This window comes from Penaeus monodon, chromosome 42 (genome assembly GCF_015228065.2).
Source record: "Penaeus monodon isolate SGIC_2016 chromosome 42, NSTDA_Pmon_1, whole genome shotgun sequence".
NCBI lineage: Eukaryota > Metazoa > Arthropoda > Malacostraca > Decapoda > Penaeidae > Penaeus > Penaeus monodon.
This window is the reverse complement of record NC_051427.1, coordinates 8,918,950-8,921,449: the sequence shown is the minus strand read 5'-3', so window position 1 is coordinate 8,921,449 and position 2,500 is coordinate 8,918,950. Positions and strand designations below refer to the sequence as shown.

The 2,500-nt window shown below is 40.4% G+C and overlaps 1 protein-coding gene across 1 annotated transcript in view; it reads left to right on the top strand.

The window, feature by feature from the left end:
• Positions 1 to 2,500, top strand: part of LOC119599120 (beta-1,4-galactosyltransferase 4-like) — a 12,773-nt gene that overhangs the window by 3,565 nt on the left and 6,708 nt on the right. The window contains exon 4 of the mRNA XM_037948875.1: positions 1,772 to 1,955. Coding sequence (XP_037804803.1) covers positions 1,772 to 1,955 — 184 coding nt within the window. The remainder of the gene's footprint in view (positions 1 to 1,771; positions 1,956 to 2,500) is intronic.

The window sequence follows — 2,500 nt, the reverse complement described above, 5'->3', positions numbered from 1 at the left end:
TTAATATTTTCCATTTAAATCCTTGTCACGTAGGAGTTAGTGCCATATAACTAACAGCCAATGGTCAAAGTTGCAGGTACAGACGAAGAGACAATATGTTAACTTATTATTGTAGACTGGTATCAAAATCCATGTCAAGTTACACAGTATGGAGTCCTAACCAAATCAATTCTGTGAAAATAAAGCCACATCATCGTCATAATATACCATTACATCATAAACATAGATGGGTACTCCGTGCTGAGGGTGGTGTGAAGCCAATGGTGTGGTTAGGCTTATGTTAATGTTGAGTATCTGCATGCCTTCTCGCTTACAGCTGCATCAAGACAAGATTTGTGTGAAAAGGAGGAATTTCCAATGTGCAAGTTTCCCCTACCTCGTAGCCTCTTTCGCGGCCCAAAGTTAAGTTGTAGAGGAGCAGCGGGAAGTCCAAGAAGGACGGACATGCCTTCGATCCGTGCCCCTCACCCTCCCGGTCAAATGGTGGTTTGGGGAGCTAGTCTTTGCCTGTCTACTCCCCCAAAAGACCTACTGACAGTGAACAAAAAAAAAAAAAAAAAACTAAAGAAGACGGAGAGCAGGGAATACCCAGTCCACGTGCAACTCGACAGGCTCTAGTCCTAAAATGTCGATATTGGGCCCTCAAGCCTGCCCTCAGCCCTCAAGCCCTTTGAGATGAAAGTGGGACCACCCATCGAGGCACAAGAAACAAGGGCAATCTAGATTTCCTCCAGGGAGATCCACATTCATTAAATGCTTTCTATTCACATAATTCAAGAGTGCCATCAGCCATACTAAATCGGCCTAAAAAAAATTAGGAGATCCTGACAAGGAGTATTAGATTACCATTTAGCTTATATACTAAAACTGATAGTGTTATAAAGTGTGGTAGAGGATTGTTTAGCTTCCTTCCTATGAATTCAGGAGTGGGGTAGAACTGCATTCTCGTATCAATGATTCCAGCACTTAATGGAAATGATGTGTTAAGCTTTCATTCAAGGTCATTGTGGAGCAACGATGGGTAATATCAAGATCACCAACCTTGATTTTGCTGGTGATAGTGTCATCCTATCAGTGACCTAGTAGTATCCTTTTTTTCATTCGTGGTTTCTTGAATCTTGAATCCATGTTTATGAGGTTTGCTAGAAGTATCTGTTAATGTCACATATCTTGGCAGCACAAGTTGAGTCACACAGCTTTGCATTTATAGTGTAGATTATGACCCTGAGCTGTCATACCAAGAAACCAGCCTGCCGTCAGGAACCATGATAAAAGACACTTGGAGAAGCAAAAGGAGCTACATATCTTTAAGGAACAAAAATTGTCGGTTTGCTGTATGGCGGTGGAACCTGGACTCTATCCTGTACCTTGGAGTTTGATCCTGAGAAATTTAGTGACCGGTCTTTGCATCACATCAAGGGAACATATCCACACGGCCAAAAGTGAGGCAAATTAGTGGCTTGCTTGTGGCTTTGTCGTTTATAGATGCTTTCTCTGCGTGTAAACATTATTGTGTGTGTTTTTCAAACCTTAATAAGGAGATTAATAGTTATGTAACACCATTATTACATTATCATTACAGGATAAACATTACTATATTATTATTATTACGATGGTGATTATCACTGTTCTTGGCATTATGACTGCATTATCAATTCACATTATCATCTCAGCATCACTAACATTATCAAATTACTATTATTACCCTCATTTTCACCACTCATCATCCATCATCCACGTTCTTACAACCGCACTAACACCTTAAACCCAGCGGAGGGGAACTTCAACCAGGCCAAGCTGTACAACGTGGGGTTTGTGCGGGCGCGTGCTGAGGGCCCCTGGGACTGCTACGTGTTCCATGATGTGGACTGCCTGCCCGAGAACGACCACAACCTCTACTTCTGCACAGACCAGCCGCGTCACCTCGGGGTCTCGCGTTCGAAAACTGGCTATCGGTTGGTTTAGATTTGTGGGGTTTGGTTATTGTTATTGTTGTTCTCTTGTTATTATTATTATTATTATTATTATTATTATTATTATTATTATTATTATTATTATTATTATTATTATTATTATTATTATTATTATTATTAACAATATTATTATTATTATCATCTTTATCATTATAATTTTAATTATTGTTATCATTCTTGCTGCATAATTTCTCTATGAGGGATCTGGCCATGTGAAGTCTCGCCTGGTGGTGGCGCTGAGCTCATCTGTGGATGTTGTGATGTACACCTTGTTGATGTAGGTCTTGTGTTGATGGTCTTGAAGTGGAGATGAGAGGATGTTAATGTGGTGGTTATGTGTATTGTGTGTGTACTGTGGTGTGATTCCTGGTGTTACTGTGGTGTTATCCTGGTGTTGCTGTTTATTACTGTTGTTATCCTGGTGTTACTGTGTATTCCTGGTGTTACTGTGTATTCCTGGTGTTACTGTGTATTCCTGGTGTTATTGTGGTGTTATTCCTGGTGTTACTGCGGTATACTCCCAGTGT